Below are 20,599 nucleotides of genomic sequence, written 5' to 3'. Positions count from 1 at the left end.
TCATAGTAAATCAAACACCTTTAAGCCAGGCATATATCTTCCGCCCAAAATCCACTTAGGAGCATTAGGGAAAAACTGGCCCACGTTCATGCTGGAGAACACGTAGTTCTCTTGGGTCCTGGCTCCAGGGCGCACAACAGCCATCTGGCGCGGCCAGGAAATTCCGTCACAAACTGACAATGCTCACAGTCTTTGCTTAGCATTACCCTGTTCAAGTAGTAATAACGGTCGGTGGAGAGGAAATGTCAACAATTTAGCAAAAGAAAATCACATTTTTATACAGCATCAGTATATGCCACAGGCTGGGGAAATTTCTTAATTTCACGTGGATGGAGCGACACAGTCTATTGGGGCACAATTTAGGTGAAAATCACGCCCTCCAGTTTCTGCAAACGATATATTTACAGCAGCAGACTCCATTTGAATCTTTCGGTAACAGTCTCCTTCGGGGAACAGCGACAACAGATCGTCAGTGAGGCGAATTCGGACCACGAAATTTATTCAGCGCCAGTAGTGTGTTCCGCTGACGAAAGCAGCATTTTATGCGACAGCACCAAATGAGTGACTATTTCTGCTGAGTCATTACGGCTGCAATTTTGTACAGCTCTGCATTCACACAGACTGCGTAATTCTGTTTTAATGAGGGACCCAAGCCCTCGCTAAAATCCGCACAGCGTGTAAACAAGGGTGGCAGAGTAGGTGCACGATCAAGGGTACAGATATTAGCGATGGCAAAGGCCGTAACGTAGGTGCCACAGGATGAAAGAAACTTTAGCTTGCTATCAGAAAATAAAGTTGGCAGAACAGGCTATGTGCCAAAGACACGGCTTGTAAATATTATACTTAAAGATGGCACGTGAGCGTTCACTATTTTCTGCGAAGTGCCAGACTCAGCTTGCCAGTTATCGCTTTGAAATACGAAAGCAAAAACTTTTTTAAATTCTCAATCACGATGTCGCGTTTCGCTTTCGAGTCTTCAAGATATTAACAGGTACAGGTCCTCTCAGAACGCAACAGTCAGCCTTCGTGGGCCAGTGGTTAGCATCGCTGGCTGCTGACGAAGTGGTTCCGGGTTCTATAGTCTGTGACAACATCGTGTTTTTCTCGTGTGTAAAGGTCTTTATGCTGTCCATCCAGCCTCGTGGGCTGACTGAGAGGCTACTTGAAAAAACAGCGAGACTGACAATTAGATTGCAGAAGTGGTGATGAATCTAATGGCTAGCTTCAGAATGGGAGAGAAACGACATTACTTTTACATACTATACAATCCACTATACGATCCACTATACGATTTACGCCAGAAAACAGCTGGTATGAACAGTAAAAAATTGTATCAATTTTCTTTATACTTACTCTGGGGAAAAACAAGTTTTTATCAAGCCCCAGCAGATGCCCGTATTTCTATCGCTGGCTTACTTTCTAGAGTACAATAAATAAAAAACAGAATATTTCTAGCGTTATCTGTGAAAAAAAAATTCCTAGTCGTTTTGAAATTGTTACAGTAGAGTTTGCTGAGTGACTGCGTAGCTCTTGCGTTAGCGAAATAAATTCATCACAATATTCGCCGTATTACAATAAAATCAAAATTAAATCACAAATTTGTGGATAATGATTAAACAGACTACTCGTTATCTCTTGACAGGTATCCATGTTTTTGAATGAAATCGGAGGACGCTTGGATAAAATACTTACCTCGAACTTTGAGGGGGCGATGTTTAAACGTCAGTCAGTCTGTCCGATTTGGTTTTTACAAGGTTTCGTTACCTCAAACGCAAGGGTGATAGGTCCTAAGACCAACGTATCCTTCCAACAGCGGTGTAATTATTATGGCCACAGTCTAGTAACCACGTTATGGAGCGCATATGAAACTTTTACGGGAAGAAAGGTTCCGCGGTTGATATAATTTCACAGTCGACTACATTGATGTTTCCATCACGGCCACTAGCACAGACATTCTGTCCCTAACATAAATTGTATTTTTTATATATAAGACATCTTTGTAACAACAACATTACATTGCTGACTGCTTGCTCATATGAAGGACCATTCAATCCTTCCGAAATTATATTTTAGGATTTATGCAAATGTTGAAACCACTTAAATTCATCATCCTATGTTTTGCTACCGTGAACTGAAGTTCTGTACAAACTAAAAACAGCAACAGAATAATGGGTATCACTGGAGACCTATTCACTTGAGGAATTACAAAACTCGGTCAAGTACCAACGAAACAATTCATGGGGCAATAATGAATTTGAGTGAAATGACAGTTTTAGAAAGTAACGTTCATTTAATTGATGATAGAGAAACAAATATGTTTCATCCACAGAACTGTAACCCTTTTTGCATCAGGTGAACTATTATAAATACAATATTAATCATAATTTTAAATTCTCCTTAACTTCGGAAATATTACAGATTCGCTAAATCTAACACCAGCTTTGGACTTTGCAAAATTTCCTTCAAAGTGATACATCATTTCAAAGTCGTTTTAAATTTCGTAATAACACATTTATTTTATTTTGCTAAGGTGACAGAACGAAGGATGGAATAGTCAAATATTGTTTCTAAGACATTAATGTGCATTACGATTAATTAATATACAAAACGACGAAGTCTTATGTAAAAACTAGTATAAATTAAAATTGTGCTAGCCATCAGGCAGCTTAATTTTACTATGAAGTGGATATTTACATTTCGTATTTGTGACCCAGCATCCCGTCGACTATTAGGGAAAGACACCATTCTTGTATCCTGTGTGAGTAATGTTGAAGAAGGCCGTTGCGAACGGCAATACCTGCACATTTATGACTGCCTTCCAAAGTTATGTTGGAACCACAGGGAAAACATGGCCGATGCGGGTCGGTACTGTGACTGTATATGTTAGTTCTGTCGACATAATAAATGCAATTATATGGAACCGTAAGTGAATTGTGGCATCAAACTCCTAGAATGGACTACGACCAGTGTAGTTTACTCATGAAGCTTTCCAGGAAATCCATAATATGGTCTTGTGGAATAACAGCAGGCTCAGAATTTAACTGTTTGACGGCCGTGAGTTTAGAAAACGCCATAACGGTCGCCCTGCACAAATTGGAAGCTTTATCGGCGCGGAGTGGACAGTAATCTACGAGGGTCGGTCAAAAAGTAATGCCTCCCATTTTTTTTCTACTTAAAAAAATTAAGTTAAGTGAAAAATTTGAATTTGGCGCCATTCCTCAAACCTTCTGCAATCCACTGCAGTAGTAACTTTCTGTGTCAACAGGTGGCAGCACAGCAGAAGTTTGTAAGACGGCCGACATCGATGTTCGTTTGAGACAGTGTTGTGTGATTGAATTCTTGAATGCAGAAGGTGAAACGCCCATACGCATTCATGAAAGACTGAAGAAGGTGTATGGTGTTGTGACAGTGGATGTCAGCACTGTTAGACGATGGGTTCGTCGTTGTAAGGAAGCTGAAGGGCAAACACCGTTGACTGACGAAAAGCGGAGCGGCAGGCCGGTGAGTGCAGTGACTCCACACAACATTCAGCAAGTTGATGACATCATTCGTGGTGACCGTCGGGTGACTGCAGATGAAGTGTGTCGCATTATTTCTCTTAGTAAAGGCAGTGTGATCACGATTATTAAACAATTGGGGTACTCAAAAGTTTGTGCACGGTGGGTTCCAAGAATGTTAACCGATCAGAATAAAGAGGCAAGGAAAACAATAGCCTCCCAACACTTGCAGCGCTTCCGTTTGGAGGGAGATGAGTTTCTGAAAAAAAATTGTGACTGGGGACGAAACATGGGCGCATTTTTTTGAACCCGAATCAAAGAGGCAGTCAATGGAGTGGCGTCACACAAGCTCGCCGAGGAAGAAATAATTCAAAACTGTGCGATCGGCAGGGAAAGTTATGGCAACAGTTTTCTAGGATACAGAGGGTGTGATTCTGGTTGATTTTTTGGAGCAGGGATGCACAATAAATTCTGTTCAATACGTCACAACCCTCAAAAAACTTAAAGCATGTCTTCAGCGAGTTCGCCCAACAAAATCAATGGCAGATGTTCTTCTTTTGCATGACAATGCAAGACCACACACCAGTCGTCACACCTCTGACGAGATTGTCAAAATTGGATGGGAAGTTTTGCCTCATCCCCCATACAGCCCTGACCTGGCACCATCAGACTTCCATCTGTTCGGGCCACTAAAAGAAGCTCATCGTGGGATTCATTTTGAAGATGAGGAGGCCGTCAAAACATCCGTGCGTCAATGGCTTAGGAAGCAGAGCTGTGATTTTTACCGTGCTGGGATACATGCCCTTGTTCAAAGATGGACCAAAACTGTAGAGATGGGCGGAGATTACATTGAAAAATGACAAAATGATCCTCAATGTTGTGGTTTTCAACCTATGTAATTGCATTTAAATTTCCTGACAATTAAACGTAGAAAAAAAAATAGGAGGCATTACTTTTTGACTGACCCTCGTACATGTGGACGCAGATTTGGGTGGAGATGCAGAGCAGGTGTTGGTTAGAAAGCGGCTGCCCGGCCGTGACGTCACGCTTCCCTTATACGCCCGGTACAGCGCACTGGCCACTCCCACGCACGACAGCCCGACCCGCCCCAGCCGTGCCGGCTTTCACGAGGCAGAATTCAGCATTCTGCCCGACTGTCTAACAGTATCAGACTCGTGGCAACTCGCAGCTTTCTCACGCTTTTGTGGTTTGCACCAGAACGTCAACTTCAACTCTATCAGAAAACAGTGAAATGTTTTGGTGTAACTTCGTATGGAGCAGATCAGCTGGACTAAAAATACTGTCGCCCCGTGCGAGACAACTTCCACTTTATTCTATATCATTAAAAATTGTCGGAATATATCCACACAGGGTGTGAAGCGTAACTGGTGGAATCACTCCTCCTTCGAAACGTGCACTGTAGCTATGTAATCCGAAAGTGCACTGTAGCTATGTACCCAACAAGACACAAGTAACCCCCCCAGACTGTAACAACCAACCATCAACGCTTGTGTGCGTTACGTCTGCAACAGCGGTCTCTCTGATCATGTGACGGCTCAGCCAGACAGTTTCCTGGCTAGCAATACGCATTGTCTAATTACCTTCCGAACTTCACAGAAGCTCTCTCCTGGAAGAGGGAGATGAGGTACTGGCGAAAGGAAAGTTGTGAGAACGAGTCACGAATCGCGAGTCGTGCGTGGGTAGCTCTGTCCACGTAATTTACCCTGGAAGGAACACACATCAAGATTTTACTGAATGATTAATTTGAGTCTGGGAAATAATGATGAGGAACCTCAGACTGCAGAAAAAGAAAATGTGCATGCTGAACTGCCACTAGTTGAACGTCACAGTGAAGATGCTAAATGTGTGCTACTGCTAAAGACTGAATACCATTCCTCATTCTGTGAATGCTGTAATTTATGACTGCAGTTATCTGTCACCTTATTTATTGTTTTCGTGGAATAAAAAAAAAAAAAGTCGGTAGAACACTTGCCCACGAAAGGTAGCGGTCCCGAGTTCGAGCCTCGGTCCGGCACACAGTTTTAATTTGCCAGGAAGTTTGATATCAGCGCACACTCCGCTGTAATTTGAAAATTTCATTTTTGATCTATCATATCATAATTATTCGAAAATCACTTCTCCATTGCAGCTGCCCGCCTTCGCAGTAACTTGCTCTGCAGCCAATGCTCAATTCAACGTCGCATTTCCTTCCGTCGAGATCGTAACTTTCCCGTAAAAGGAAATTAGTATAATGTATACTCATTACCTGAAACATTATGACCACTGCCCACGGCGAGACGGAATATCACCTGGAGGCGTTTCAGGCACATGACGCGATAAGGAAGCTGCATAAGCTGAGCAAAGATGAATGCGGTATTATTCTAACGAAGATACGGGACGCAAATAGGGAAATTCGCTGACGTAGGCGGATTTGACCAAAGGCAGATTTACCATGAACCCGCGTGTGGGAACGAAGCTGGTCGGCTGTTAGCGAGGTTGCAGTCATGAGCATCTATGGGAAGTGGTTGATCGACAGTGAAACCACGATTAAGCTACGAGGTATTCGACGTCCACCGCTCAACACAGACTTTGAAGATCCTTGTCTTCTCTGTAAAGCAACATATAGGCGGCCATCCGTAAAAGATCTGACAACACAGCACAAGGCTGTTACAGGCACAAGTGCTTTGTAGCACACGGATTACCACACATTGCTCAATATGATGCTTCGTAATCGACAATACCTATGCGAACCCACACTGACCCACAGACATCAGTTACGATGCAGGCCGCGCGTGATTAGCCCAGCGGTCTTAGGCGCTGCAGTCATGGACTGTGCGACTGGTCCCGGCTGAGGTTCGAGTCCTCCCTCGGGCATGGGTGTGTGGTGTTGTCCTTAGGATAATTTAGGTTAAGTAGTGTGTAAGCTTAGGGACTGATGACCTTAGCAGTTAAGTCCCATAAGATTTCACACATATGTGAACATTTTTTACGACGGCAGTGGGTGTAACATTATCGAGACTGGACCGTGGGTCAATGGAAACTTCTGCCGAATGAGTGACCATCTTGTTACAGTAGGTCGATGTCTGTTTCGTCGTTATCCAGGCAAACATCTGCTCGAACAATGCGCCGTGCCATGGGCGCAAACAGGTGGATGCAGTACTACACAGTGCTGGGCTTCCATGCGACCTGTGGTACTAATCCAACACACCAAGACAGCTAAGAGTATGTGAACATTATTCCGGACAATCTGCTTCCCTTCATGCTTCATGTCTTTTCGACGGCGATAGAATCTTCCTGCATGGTAATCATGGATGTCAGGAGGCCAGTACAGCTTTGCAGCATTTTGAGAAACACGATAATGAACTCATATTGAAGTCTTTGCCCCTAAATTCGCCCAGAGGACGCTGGCGGGTTCCAGTTCTGCGCCCGCAATTCACCGGTCCGTAATCTACGTAAACTGCGCAATGATCTCCGAAGGCGTCTGGTGGCACACACCTCCAGAAAGCTAGAAGGCCTTGTCGGATCCATGTCATGCAGAAACCCTGCTATACTACCATCGAAAGATGGACTAATACCCCAATAAGGTGGTGATCGTAATGTTTTGGTTCATCAGCGTTTATGACCATTTCTCTCTGTAAAAGAGCGAAGTTCTGAAGTGAAGCAGCTGTAACCAGTTCTACGCTGAGGTGATAAGAATCATGCGATACCTCCTATTACCGTCTCGGATCGCCTTCTGCCCGCGTGTCAGTGACATGAAATCGTCGTATGGTAACATTAAGTCCATGAATGGCTGCATATGTTCTCCAAGTAGCCGAACATAAACATTTCCAGTCAACGATGGGTTCATTTGGACCAGAGGACCCAGTCAATTCCACGTAAAAACATCCCACACCACCATGGAACCACCACCAGCTTGCACAGTGCCTTGTTGACAAATTGGTTCCATGGTTTGTGGGATTTGCTCCAAACACGAAACCTACCATGAGCTCTTACCAACTGAAATCGGGACTCGTCTGCGCAGGCCACATTTTCCAAGTCGTATAGTGTCCAATCGATATGGTCAATAGTCCAGGAGACGCGCTGCAGGCGATGTCGCACTCGCATCCATCGTCTGCAACCATTGTCCATTAATGCTAAATTTCACCGCACTGTCCTAACGGATACGTTCGTTGTACCTCCCATATTGATTTCTGCAGTTTTTTCACGCAGTTAGCACAAACTCTACGTAAACGCCACCGCTCTCTGTCGTTAATTGAAGGCCGTCGGCCAGTTTTGCCCGTGCTGAGAGGTGATGGCTGAAATTTCGTATTTTCAGCACACTCTTGACACTGTGGATCTCGGAATACTGAATTTCCTAACGATTTCCGAAGTGGTATGTCCCATGCGTCTAGCTCCAACTACCATTTCGCGTTCAAAGTCAGTTAATTCCCGTCATGCGTCCATAATCACGACGGAAACATTTTCACGGGATTCACCTGAGTACAAATGATACAGCTCCCTCAGTGCATAGTCCTTTTATAACTTGCGTACGCGATACTACCGCCATCTGCACATATGCATATCGCTGTCCCTATACTGCTATCACCTCATTGTAATCCGTTCTAATATTTTACATGCCTTGTCAAGCAATTTTAATTAGTGACTTCGTACGCCTCTGATCGTCGACCTATTTCGAGACGAACGTTAGGACGTGGCTAATCTCTGCCTTTTGGAGCTCAACGGGGCACTTTACTGAGCTCGTATAAGAGGTGTGCGGTTCTCTGGCGACGGAGAGTATACGATGTGCGTCGGAGGCCGCTGGCGAGTGGGTCCGGAAAGCACTTCCATCGACGACGCAAGCCTCGGGGACCCAGTTTACGGCCGCTCTCTCCGCCATTTACATGTCGCTGGCGGCGTCGTATCGCACCGCTTTCCGGGTATGCGATCCGTTCTGCACTCCCCAGCTTTTCTCAGAAGCGGACGCACTGCGCACGCCCGTGATCAATAATTCTCGGCTATTGCCTTGCGGGAGCTGCTGGAGAAACGGACGCCCGCTGGTCGACGTCGAGGCGACGATACGCCTTTGTAAAATACAGCCGCTGAGGAAACTGTTGAAGAAAATAAGGAGATAGAAACTAAAGGACGAGGCCGTACTAGGCGCCAAAGGAAGAAAGATGAGATTAGGAGATACCGATCACACGGCAGAATTGAGGAAGACTGGCGGGGGATATTACTGGAGTCACATTCGAAAGAACCGTATCTGCGTTTGCCTTAAGCGATTTAGGGAAAACGTAAATCTGGATGGTCTAACAGAGATTTGATGCGCAGTCCTCTCGAATCGAGAGTACAGTGTCGCCGCAACTGCGCCAGCTTGCTCGGTAGAATTAGAAGGGAATATTTCTGATTTTTTGTACTTTATCCATCTTCAGTAAACGTTGAAAAAATTAGCAAACAGTTGCAAGAAAGAAATTTTATTTCTTTTCCGGTTTCAGGCACCTTAGTCTCCATCAGAAGATACGAATTATCGCTGCATTAGCGAGCGTAAAAAAATAAGCAGGTGTATGCAGCGTAGTTACAGAACGTTGATGTAGATGCCTCAGGGTGTTTGCCGAGCCGAGGTGGCACAGTGATTAGCACACTGGACTCATATTGGGGAGGACGACGGTTCAAACCCGCGTCCCGCCATCCCGATTTAGGTTTTCCGTGATTTCCCTGAATCGCTTCTGGCAAATGTCGGGATGGTTCCTTTGACAGGGCACAGCCGATTTCTTTCCGAACTTGAGCTTCGTCTTTCATGACATCGTTGTCGACGGGACGTTGAACAACGAACGACTACTCCTCTTCCTCCTCCTCAGGGTGTTTCCTCTCAACGAACCCCTTGATCACTCAAGCTGTGCAAGAAATTTCTTACCCCTTCAATTCTCTTATCTGAACTGTTCAGCATTCATGTTCCACTTTCATTGAAGGCAAATGCCTTCAGAAAAGACCACGTAATACTTTAATTTATATTCTAGAGTAACATTTTTTTCTTTTTAAGAAATGATATTGCCAGTCTGCATTTAATATCCTCTTGCCATCGTCAGTTATTTTCCTGCCCAAATAACACCGGTCTATTATTTTGTGTGTCTTATTTCCAAATCCAGGTCCCTCAGAATCGCCTAATTCGACTACAGACCATTATTCTCCTCTTAATATTGTTGTGATTTTCATCTAACAACCTGAATGAGATTTTCACTCTGCAGCGGAGTGTGCGCTGATATGAAACTTCCTGGCAGATTAAAACTGTGTGCCGGACCGAGACTCGAATTCGGGACCTTTGCTTTCGTGGGCAAGTGCTCTACCATCTGAGCTACCCAAGCACGACTAACGATCCGTCCTCACAGCTTTACTTCCGGCAGTAGAGCACTTACCCGCGAAACGCAAAGTTTTAAGCTGCCAGGAAGTTTCATCTAACAACCTCTTCTCAAGACGGTAGCCATTCCCTTCACATGGTCTTCGACGTACTCTGTCGTCTCTGAACGAAGTACAATATCAACAGCAAACCTCAAAGTACTGATTTCATCTCTCTGTAATTAATGTTCGAAATTTCTTTATTTTAAAGCATTTTTATTAGGTCGATTTCTTGTCTGTTTGTATATTCAGTACAAACATCGCAACTGATTTTAAAATAACTTCTCCATAAGCCACGGGCTTTAAATGTCCGCCGGTCGGAGTGGCCGAGCGGTTCTAGGTGATTCAGTCTGGAACCGCACGACCGCTACGGTCGCAGGTTCGAATCCTGCCTCGGGCATGGAGGTGTGTGAAGTCCTTAGGTTAATTAGGTTTAAGTAGTTCTAAGTTCTAGGGGACTGATGACCTCAGATGTTAAGTCCCATAGTGCTCAGAGACAGATGACCCATTTTTTTATTTTTTTAATGTCGAAAATAGCTCAGAACTGGATAACATTGCAATGTTAATTCGCTTTCTTGTCTGATGTGTGGCGGAGGGTACTTTGTGTACCAGTGACATTTTCCCCTTTTCCAGTCGCAAATGTTTCGCGCTAAGTATGATTACTAGTAAGTTTCCGTGTGAGTTCGATGATCTTTAATTTTTATCTTCACGGTCTTTTCGCGAGATATACGTAGGAAGTAGCAATACATGGTACAGATACTGTGATCATTGTTACCTTACTATGTACCCACTTCAGCGTGTTTGTTGTTTCTTCCCGGCTTTGCCTGTTAGTGTACACTGACCGTTTCGCGTCCTCATTTCAACACCTGATCTGCTGTCCAGGAGAAAAATTAGTTTTAATGGCTGGCCCTTGCCACCTGTACTTGGAGGTACTAATCCATCTAAAAACATCCTACTCCTAACATCTGTAGTTACTCGTCTGCAAACGAGGTACAAACTGATATAATGTTGTTCAGCACACTTACCAATAAGAAACCTGCACTTATACCCCCAACATTCTGTATACTAGTTGATTCAGGCGAAGCGATACTTAACCTTAGTAGCATTATAGATATTTGAAGTTGATTGGAAAATTTCACACGCCCAAGTTTAAAAAGCAGGAAATAATTATTTAAATGAAAAGTTTTTCATATAACATGTTTTTAAAACTCCCAAAAATTAAAAAAATTTCTCCTAGCCTCATGCAGATTCGTAACCTCATACAGACAGTTATGAAAGTATGCGTTTGTGAATTTTTAGTAGCTATGGCAGTAGTGTAAAAATTAAAACTAAAACCGAAGGGCGCATGCAATATATGTAAAGAGATGCAAAGAGTGAAGACAGTAGCTGTCGTCGTGAAAAATCGTACAACAGTTTGTATCATTTGCAGTGCAATCGAATTGTCAGTTACTTTCGTGTATTTGCAGTCCCACCACGTTTTTTTACATCTACATCGATACTCCGCAAGCCACCTAAGGTGTGTGGCGGAGGGTACCATGTGCCAGAACTACTCATTTCCTTTCCTGTTCCACTCGCAAACAAAGCGAGGGAAACAACGCCTCTGCATGTGCCCTTATTTCTCGTATTTTATCTTCGTGGTCCTTACGCGCGATGTATGTCGGCGGTAGTAGAATCATTCGGCAGTCAGCTTCAAATGCCGGTTCTCTAAATTTTCTTAATAGTGTTTCCCGTAATGACCGCCGCCATCCATCCATCCATCCAGGGATTCCCATTTGTGTTCCCGAAGCACCTGCGAAACACTTGAGTTTTGTTCGAACTTACCGGTAACGAATCTAGCAGGCCTCCTCTGAATTGCTCCGATGTCTTCCTTCAATCCGACCTGGTACAGATCCCAAACACACTGGAATTTCTCACGAATAGGTCGCACTAGCGTTCTATACCCTGTCCCCTACACAGGTGAACCACTGTTTCCTAAAATTCTCCCAACAGACCGAAGTCGACCATTTGCTTTCCCTACCACAGTCCTCACATGCTCGCTCTATCTCATATCGCTTTGCAGCATTACGCCCGCATATATAACGAACTGACTGTGTCAAGCTGGACAGTAGTAATACTGTATCCGAGCATTACCGGTTTCTTCTTCCTTACTCATCTACATAAATTTACATTTTTACACATTTAGGATTAGCTGCCATTCGTCACACTAACTAGAAATTTTGTCGTTCTACATTTTACAAATATTGTCACAGCTATTAAAAATCCCGAAGCGTACATTTCCAGGAGTAGTATCTGCATCAATTAGGAATCTATGTGGGGCTAGGAGGAAAAAAACGTGTCGTATTAAGATGCTTTTATTTAAATAATTCTCTTTATTGGTTGCTCTTTATGCAGCTCGAATGACTTGAGGGGTAGGCTGTAGCCTTGCCTTCTTTTCTCGTTCTTCGACAGTTAGATCTGCAACCTGGTTTCCGCAAACGTTGTAGATAAACTTCCGCTCCCTGTACTTTATCCCCCTGACTAAAAAACCGGGTACTTCAAACACTTTCATTGCAGCTTGTAGTAAATTCTTCGAGACGCTCTACAGCTACCGTCCAACAGTGCGTTTAGGGAACATATCCTGGGAGGTGTTAGTCGGCAGGTGCGCATTGCTCAGGCGTTCGCAGAGACGCGACATGCTGGCGGCGCCCTACCTGTCATCATGTCGATGAGGGCCTCCAAGTCGGGGCTGAGGTGCCGCTCCTCGCGCTCGTTGAGGCCGAAGTCCAGCGCCCGGTAGATGATGAGGCCCAGGTGGAACACCACCTGCAACACACCGAAGAAACTCTTAGTGCACCGAGTACATTAGTGTTGTTGTTGTGGTCTTCAGTCCAGAGACTGCACAGTATAGAGTAGCATGGAGAGCTGCATCAAACCAAAGTTCTTCGTCTCCCAGTACCTACTGCAACCTACATCCTTCTGAATCTGTTTAGTGTATTCATCTCTTTGTGTCCCTCTGCGATTTTTACCCTCAGCGCATCCCTCCAATACTAAATTGGTGACGACGTGATGCCTCAGAACGTGTCCTACCAACCGATCTCTTCTTCTAGTCAAGTTGTGCTACAAACTCCTCCTTTCTCCTGATAACAACGTCCTCCTGAGTAGTCCCCGCCCGGAGATACGAATGGGGGACTATTTTACCTCCAGAATATTTTACCCAAGCGGACGCCATCATCATTTAACGATACAGTAAAGCTGCATGTCCTCGGGAGAAATTACGGCTGTAGTTTTCCCCTTGCTTTCAGTCGTTCGTAGTACCAGCACAGCAAGGCCGTTTTGGTTATTGTTACAAGGCCAGATCAGTCAATCATCCAGACTGTTGCCCCTGCAACTACTGAAAAGGCTCTTCAGGAACCACACGTTTGTCTGGCCTCTCAACGGATGCCCCTCCGTTGTGGTTACACCTGCGGTACAGCTATCTGTATCGCTGAAAGTGATTTCTCCTTTGTCACTGGAATTTTGCATCGAAGTTCTCTCTAACTACAGAAGACAGAAGAAAACTATGAGACCCATAAACTTCGCCAGCAAGGCTGAAGCTGCCCTCTTTCGCATCCCACATAGTCCCTTTTATCTTTCTTCACTTTAATATCCAAACATAAATTCTGACTTACAGGAGTAACGTAACTGTTAATGGTGCTCTCCAGTGCTAATGTGTCTAGTAGGTCTGTGGGGGAAACGTGCCAGATGCTGTTCGATGGCCATGTAGGAAAAGTTTGAGAAGCTCCGAACCTAGTCGTTCCAATGTTTTTTATCTGTTTGTTACCTCTTCTTTCACCTCAGCAGCCACCTGTTAACGTTACAGTGTCAAGCTGCACCGTGGTTTGTTGTCCACGCTAAACAGTACGATCCCCAATAAATGGCTGGTTAAGTAATTTGGAAGATGGGAGGAGGGCATGCCTCTAATAACGTCGGTACAAGTTGATCCCATATAGCTGGTAGCGCTGTTGCCAGCATTCAACTACGAAGCGCTAACGGCTGCAGGCGGAAACAATAGCCGTGTATGGAGCTCCGGTAACAATGAGGCGTTGCAATAGAGACGTTTATAGAATCTGGTTGCAGCAGGCGCGTGAAGCCCCTGCGCATAGCGCACTGCAAGTGTCATGTATATTCTTACAGCTACTCGGCTATAGTACCGCACTGCTTTGTTTAAACCAACCCATGGGTTATAGATTGCATTTTTACTACTTTTTAAATGTGTATTTCAGATGCCAATATCGATTTCGGAAGGCATACATTATACTATCGAGGTTGTTAAGACTTTCGTGGCCAGTTGTTGATAAATCGCCTATTGGCTCCTGTCTTCGGTTCTTAGGCCGACGTTCATCTAATGATAAGTTTTGACAATGCCAGCCACTTGTGCTGGCGAAACGTCAGTAAAATCATTAGATGAACTTCGGCCGAAGAACCCGAGACAGAAGCCAATAGGCAGTTTGTCATGCCACCGAGGGTTACCATCAGAAGCAGTTCTACGATGGAAGTTCTATTTTATTTAGAATTTTTGTGCTGTATGAATAAGTGAATGACTTCCCTGGCAAGACTGCGAGCGTCAATGGACCGTTCTGCTTCAACTTCCACCAGTTTCCTATTTTAGTTTCATGATTGGTTCTATGATTCAAAAGTGTATTTTCAAAGAGCGTGGTCTTGTTTGAATCGTACGCGGTATCATCATCATCATCATCATGCAACTAATGACTACCCTAAACGTCGATACCGGTAATAGCTGTAATAATTTGCGATAAGTTATGAAAATAAGATTGTTTTCCCGTAAATGACCGTCACGAAGCTCAGTCATCACATAGCTAATTGAAACAAAATGTGTAGATCTCTCCCTCTCCGTCCCTCCCTCTCCCTCTCCCTCCCTCTCCCTCTCCCTCTATCTATCTATCAATCTTCCTTCAGTACCACTAAGGAGACAAGTGCCTTTTCCCACTGCGTTACAACTAATTTTGCTTTTTAATACTCCGATAGCAATTGAATTAGCCATTTAGGACTAGGAATTATTATCTGGTGGTCCACGACTCCGCATTCGGTGCGAACAGTTCAACAGAAACGTTGGGTCAAGACGGCACAAGGCAGGCGAATCTAATTACAGGTACCTTATTTTTCTATCTTGCCATCGTAACCGTCATCTTACCCAAATTGTGTGTCTTCAAATAAGTCGTCAGCAGCACGTTATTGTATCTACTGTGTACCTTCTAGAGAGAATTGATTCCTCCGTGTATCTCGACGGAATATGTTTTTAAATGTTGCTCTATTAATGGCGATTTCGTACTAACTATAAATTTATTTTCTATTTTGTTGGACCTCTGAAATATTGGAACAAGTGTTCTGAAAGACGTTATTCCTCCCTCTTGGAAAAGGTGAGGCGTAAGTATGGAAACTAGCAGTGGAGTGTCAAAATCGTTTTGTGTACTACGACTTTATATTTCGTCTAAATGACAAAGCATGGATGGGGGTTTCAGAGCGAATTCAACAGGTACATGAAGTCCTGTGTTACTGAGATCGCCTTTCTCTATCAATTACAGATGAGATAACATTGAGCAAATCTGTTGTTTCTTTCCAGAATTTCCTTTATAAATATTTAACTAAAAAAACTTCAGTAGTGGAGAGCCGATACTCAATGTCCACTGGTCCTGTTACAGGAAGACACAGGAATATGCGCTTCCGTTTGTAGGGAACTGACTTCCTACTAGGGTCTTTAAAAGCGAGTTTAAAATGTCAAATGTTCGCTGAAGGAGGGAATACCACACGCTTCTTTGAAGAAAAACAGAAGGCGGAAGTGAAACTTGCTGCTAGAGTAGAACTGTGTGCCCGACCGAGACTCGAACTCAGGATCATTGCCTTTCGCGGGCAAGTGCTCTATCGACTGAACTATCCGAGTAAGACTCACGACCCGTCCCCACAGCTTTGATTCCGACAGTACCTCACATCCCACTTCCCAAACTTCACATAACTTCTCCTGCGGAACTTTCAAGACAAGCACTCCTAGAAGAAAGCATATTCAATTCTGCAAACATTTCCCAGGTTGTGGCTAACCCAAGTCTACGAAATAATATTTCTTCCAGAAGTGCTGGTCTTGCAAATTTCGCGGGATATCTGGAAGGTAGGAGATGAGGTACTGGCGGAAGTAAAGGTGTGAGGACGGATAGTGTGTCGTGCTTCGGTAGCTCAGTCGGGAGCACTTGCCTTAGAAGGGCAAAGGTCCCGAGTTCGACTCTCGGTCCGGCACACAGTTTTATTCTTCCATCAAGTTTCATATCAACGCACGCTCCGCTGCAGAGTGAAAATTTCCGTCCAGATGGCAGAAGATATACTGAAATGTACCGAAAGAGGGCAAGTCCTCACTAAGGGTGATCTGCTGTTAGAAGCTGTCTAGCCTGTTAATGCCGTAGAACACTGGATACAATTTCGAAACTAATTAATATGTCGGTAGAAATTTGTGAAAGCGTTGTGCAGGAGAACGCCGTGTGCATGTGCGCCTCACTAACTTGCACTGACTGTCGTCGTCTAGAAACAATGCGCGTGGAGAGGAGCTGGAAGGCCATAAATCTTCGGATGCCCACGTGAGCCAGCAGACAATGACGACGTCAGTCACAGTAACGGCCTCATCAACATTGTAACGGCACGCAAAGACGTGCGGCTGAGGATTTAAAACGAGAATGCGCTGATTGACACCCAGACGCACAGCGGCGCCGGCGAAGCCCGCCACACACACATGATGCAGTCTCTGCCCGCCTACGGCTTCTGCGAAGGCTAGCAGCCGCGAGAATTTCCTCGTTCACTGGCTAATCAGCCGTCGCAGGCGTGGCTTCGGTGGTATCTCGGCAGTACGTGGACGGTGCAGGAAAAACGCTAAGCGTGTTAACAACTAAGCCACATTGCACGGCGTAAAAGAAGACGGTAGAGAAAAAAAACATGATACTCTCGAAAAAACGGAAACGCGTTGTGTGTATTCCTATCCGACGCCATTTCACTCGGCACACCAAAGCAGTTTAAGCACCTAAGCAAAATAGTGTGCATACATTCTCTACTTACATGTAGCACTGAGCGAACCTAACGATTTTTGGCATTAAGAATGAGTGTATTCTCCCTAGTTTGATGTGTGTGTACTGTGATCAAACCATGTACTTCAAGTTGTGGTTTTATATTGTCCCCCCGTGAGCCTCTGACATGGGCCATACCTAACAGTGAACATGGGTCCATTTTCCTTTTGCATCCAAGTTACGATTTTTGTATCCTGTCATTTTACAACAGCACATTTTATGCACCCACAGTCTCGTCATTTTGTTTTGATATAATTTTCAGCACATGGAGAATTATCAGTTTCTAGATGTAGTCAGGCGATGAATGAAGTTCACCTTTTAATTTGGTTGTCATTCCGAGAATTGGGTGTACTGCCGGTGGTCCGGCATTCCGAAGTCGTAACCCGGCGTCTTCTTCAGGTGTTTCCCGAGTGTTAACCACTGCGATTACGATGCCGTAATATCGTGCTGGGAAGACCACTAGCAGTATACCCTACGGTACGAGACGACGAAGTTCATCTTCCTTTTTCTTATTTTCAGGATACTGGCGAGCCCAGTTGTCGCATCTGGATGGAAAATTAATTATAAAGCTGTTTGCGAAAGGCACAGATCTTCAAATGAAAAAGATCTAATGTTAAAGATGTTCACAGTCCGCGGCCAAATGCTGTTTTAAGACGGTCGGAATGGGTTTTGAATAAAAACGTTTTTTTTAAGCATAAATGGAAATAAAGCCTATACGTAAATGATGAACGAGCGAGCCGCTCAGAAGACCCCGGAAATATATTCGCTCGTTAGAAAAATATTCAGCCTACACGAAGAATAATATTGCAGGATTTTAAAGACTGTAATTTATGGAAAAGTCTGGAGGACGCATGTATCCAGGAGCTGATGTCCAATATCTATTGTTGATGGTATTGTTGCGGCAGTCCATTATGAAACATTATTAGGCTTTAAGTGTAACACTGTATCAATGCTTGGGAGAGGCCTACGACAGTATGATTTGGTATGCACTGTAATGAGTACTGCGCAAACCCATAGCCGGATATACTCAACAACTACTGCATCAGTTTTTTTTATTCTAAGGTGTTCCGTTTTGTAGGAGTAAAATCCTTCGAAAGCCTACTGAACCCATGTAAGGTTTTTTTTTTTCCTACCCGAGTGTGCTGTAGCGACAGTTAAATTCAGTGGTGGTCTCGTACGTTTTCCTCATTTGGGTCAGAGCTATTGAATTTAATCGTTCGTAAATCGACCATATTTTATGAATACATTGGAGGTAATAGAATACTTCCCACGAAGCGGTAACTGTTTCTGATGTGACGTATGCAATATTAGCGTAATAATTTTCCTATTCACAAAGAAGTAGGCGTCTCATTCTTCATAGAATACCATATGGACTTTGAGTGCTGCTTCATGAAATCTACAGATAATCTTTGCAGAGGAATAGAAAAGTGGCTGCGTGTCAAGGTAAAGTCGCTCAAGATTGTTCTCCATTCATCGTGAAGAAAGGAAACGAATGTCCTTAACCACAGGTAAAATGTGGTAATTTCAGCAATCGGATTTTAGTTACACGGCTAGTATCTTTGACTCTAATAGAAACGCATGTCTGAAAACACCTGGTCGAGTATGATGGCTTTCTTGCGTAGTTCTCATGCGAAATACTATACTAAGTTCGGTTTTTGAAAACATACACAATTTCGATTGATGTTTGGCTTATTACTGATGACACTAGTACAACTACACACAATGCCCGACAAAAAACCCGAAGCACTCAGAACACGTGGTCGGGTGTTTATGTAACTTCGTAAACGTACACTACACGTACACACCATAGGCTGGCATTGCAACGATTGGATTTGAAGCTCTGTGACAGGTAGAACGGGCGCCAGAGTGCATTACAGTTGTTCGTGTTTAGTGTTGTTACCAGGCCTGGTAAGGTTCATAAGGGACGTTTACGGTGTCAGGCGTTGAGCCTTGACACAGATCCCGCGTATTCTGTGGGACAGCGTTATCGGCACCTAACAAAGTTTGACACTGGTCACAATATCCAGATTTATGTGGCTTTTGGATGTGAGAGTATCCCCATATGGACTGAATGGGACGGTGAGAGCAGGCGCACTCGTCTTCAAGGTGCTGGTCCACCACTTTCGTCCACCATAAGGGACGATCACCATCCTGTGCACGAAGTACATGCTAACCGCTTCAGACCTGCGGCTGCCATTGCAGAGCAAGTAATGGACACTCTGCAACCCGTGTTTCATCCCGCACCATTGGTCGGATACTAGCAACAGCTGCACTAGGTAATTACCGTCCCACGCACAGACTGTCGTTAGCACCGCAACATAAACGGGTCCTGGTGTCGTGGTGTGAGGAGTCATCGCGTGTGACTGTACATCACGGCTGGAAGTAATTGAGGGAACTCCTACCGCACAACGGTACATCATGAACATCCTGCGTCCTTATGTGTCACTTCTCATGAGACAGTATTGTGGTGCCGTGTTTCAATAGGTTAGCACTCGCCAACACATGTCACTTGTCTCTATGAACTGTCTACGTGACGTTTGGAGATACTTGTGGCCAGCAAGAGCCCAGATCTGTCCTCCATAGAACACGTATGAGACCAGCTCGGAAGTCTGTATCAGTGGCAGTATCTAAGACACCAAGAAGCAGGTTACAGAAGTGACAGACAGTTGCCTCACGATAGGATGCGAAGCCTTTCTGACATCCTTCCCCATCGTATCAGGGCATGCATCTAGGTCAGAAGGGATGCAAGTGGATTCGTATTGCTAAGTTCTTCAAAAGTTTGAATCGACTTTGCTATGACTGAAATAACGTCAAGTACCCCTTCAACCCGCGAAGTTTCATTTCGTTTCGTTTCCTCCTCCCATTCTGGGTGCATCACTCTCTCTTGTCGGCCGTGTACAGAAATTCTCTCTCTATTGCCTTTTTTTTTTTCAACAAAGTTATCCAATGTTATTGAATAATGCCAGTGGTAAGTCACGCCTTTTTATAGACAATCTGTTACTTGCTTGCCAGTATGAAGAATTCAGGTTCTTTGGTGAAAACGAATGTTAGGACATCGAGAGACGAACGAGGCTGTGGACAGCTGGGTCACTGGACGTGCGATAGGAAGAAACCGCGTAACTGTGAAGAGGACAGATGTACGTGAAGTGGTCCATTCAGACGCTTGGAGGCCTGTGGCAGGTGGAGTGGCAAGTGCCCCGCTAGCGAGGCCGCCCATTCAGCAGAGCCGGCGGCTGGCTTTGAGGAGGCGGCGGCTCTCGAGACCAGACCGTTACCGCCGGCTCCGTGTTTGGTGCTGCCCACCAGAGCGGGGCGTAATAGGCGGCGAGCTGATGCACCGCTAGCCGCCGGGTCGCAACTCCACATGGTCACGACCAGGCAAAGGGGTCGCATGCCTACTGGGCCATAAGGCCACTAGAGCGAATCCCTCTGCGCATCAGTGCTTTGCCCCGTAAGGCAGAGATCTGGACGCAATGCAACTGTAGTACTAGTCGTCGAATTTCGCTCTCATTAATTGGAACGACGGGTGCAACTGAACAGCTCATCGACGATGAAGCAGCTAGACAAAGAAAGAAAGCGTCTTACGGAATTGTTGCCTACGCTGCGAAGCTAGGTTCAGCCATCTAACCGGAAGCACTTTTTTCCGCGCACAGT

The 20,599-nt window shown here is 44.7% G+C and overlaps 1 protein-coding gene across 4 annotated transcripts in view; it reads right to left on the bottom strand.

The window, feature by feature from the left end:
* The window catches only part of LOC126268077 (protein spire), a 731,327-nt gene that overhangs the window by 491,335 nt on the left and 219,393 nt on the right, over positions 1 to 20,599 (bottom strand). For all 4 annotated transcript variants that reach the window (XM_049973536.1, XM_049973539.1, XM_049973537.1 and 1 more), the window contains exon 3: positions 12,557 to 12,668. In XM_049973536.1, coding sequence (XP_049829493.1) covers positions 12,557 to 12,668 — 112 coding nt within the window. The remainder of the gene's footprint in view (positions 1 to 12,556; positions 12,669 to 20,599) is intronic.

Source organism: Schistocerca gregaria, chromosome 4, assembly GCF_023897955.1.
Source record: "Schistocerca gregaria isolate iqSchGreg1 chromosome 4, iqSchGreg1.2, whole genome shotgun sequence".
NCBI lineage: Eukaryota > Metazoa > Arthropoda > Insecta > Orthoptera > Acrididae > Schistocerca > Schistocerca gregaria.
This window is presented reverse-complemented; position numbering and strand designations above follow the sequence as displayed.